This window comes from Etheostoma spectabile, unplaced genomic scaffold (genome assembly GCF_008692095.1).
Source record: "Etheostoma spectabile isolate EspeVRDwgs_2016 unplaced genomic scaffold, UIUC_Espe_1.0 scaffold123, whole genome shotgun sequence".
In the NCBI taxonomy this organism is placed as follows: Eukaryota; Metazoa; Chordata; class Actinopteri; order Perciformes; family Percidae; genus Etheostoma; species Etheostoma spectabile.
Window position 1 is genome coordinate 405,002 of NW_022605572.1, and position 1,227 is coordinate 406,228.

At 39.1% G+C, this 1,227-nt stretch overlaps 1 protein-coding gene across 6 annotated transcripts in view; it reads left to right on the forward strand.

Moving 5' to 3' along the window:
• abhd18 (abhydrolase domain containing 18) overlaps positions 1 to 1,227 on the forward strand; it is a 25,019-nt gene that overhangs the window by 3,821 nt on the left and 19,971 nt on the right. For 5 of the 6 annotated variants that reach the window (XR_004331023.1, XM_032510633.1, XM_032510631.1 and 2 more), the window contains exons 3-4: positions 612 to 696; positions 786 to 886. The exons of the other annotated variant lie outside the window; for it this stretch is intronic. Coding sequence is in view for 4 of the 5 variants with exons in the window: in XM_032510633.1 (XP_032366524.1) it covers positions 612 to 696; positions 786 to 886 (186 nt within the window). In the remaining variant the exon portion in view is untranslated. The remainder of the gene's footprint in view (positions 1 to 611; positions 697 to 785; positions 887 to 1,227) is intronic. 6 annotated transcript variants of the gene reach the window in all.

Here is a 1,227-nt window from a genome sequence, read left to right on the forward strand (position 1 = left end):
CTTCCAGATCTTGCTTTAACTTCCCCTGTTCCTGATGAACATTTAATTGCTTCAAGACTCACACTACACAATGCAACCTGCATTAGTTTAATCAATAACAAATGAACGAGATCAACAAAATTCTTAATGATCAATTATTGATTGTTTATTAATCATGCCCATCCCTAATACTGTATACGGGTGCGTTACGGGAGAAGCTGGAGAGGCATTGGTGAGCTGAACTTACGGTGTTTTGCTGCCTTTATCCTGACTAAGGAATCGTTTTACAAAGTCTATAGACTACCACGTTGTTGTTGGCATTCAGAGTAAAATACTCCCACACTTTAAAAGACCGTGTGCAAGCCTTTTTCTCAACGCGTTGTTGCTGGAGGCAGCCATGTTATTTTTAGACGCAACGTGTTGGCGCAAATTATTTGTGTTTGACGTAATCAACGTTGTTGACAAATCGTCCCAGGCCTAGTCAACATCAAACTAATTGTGTAAATTCATCATTGTATAGATTTGAGATCACACCATGCAGCCAGTTCAGATGCTGTTGTGGAATCAGTGATGAATTAGATGGAACTGTACAGATGAACTGATATGTCCCCCTCCTTGTTTGTGTTTTGCAGAATCTTTGAGTTCCGTAAGATCATTGGAGACAGAGAGAGGTGCAGGTCCCTGGTGCCTAAGGACTATCCAGTTTACATAAACAAGGTACTGAATCTGTTCTCCCTTTATTGCTCTCTACAATAGTTTTTTGTTTTCTCACAAATATGTTTGAATGTGTGTGCCTTTGTGTTCAGACAGAGGAGCACGCTGACTGTAAGATCCACGATGGTTTCTTCATTTCTCCTCTGGAGCATTTGGTTCCTGGAATCTTGCCGCCAGAGGCTGTCAAAGCCAGGTAGAGAACATTACGTTGTCCTTTACTTCTTCTTAGATCAGATTAGATTCAACTTTATTGTCATTGTGCAGTCTACAAGTACAAAGACAGCAAAATGCAGTGCTAAGGCTTATTCACTTATATAAAGAAATCCTAAAGTTAAATGTAATACCTACTGGACCCTTCCTTTCCATACATTTTAAGACTTTATCACTACTGAGTTCTAACCGGTTCCATCAGCAAAACACTTTAACTTAAATTTAATATACATTTATTGTAAAATAGCACAACTGGCTTTGTCTTTATCAATGCAACATAATTTAGACACACACACACACACACACACACACACACACACACAC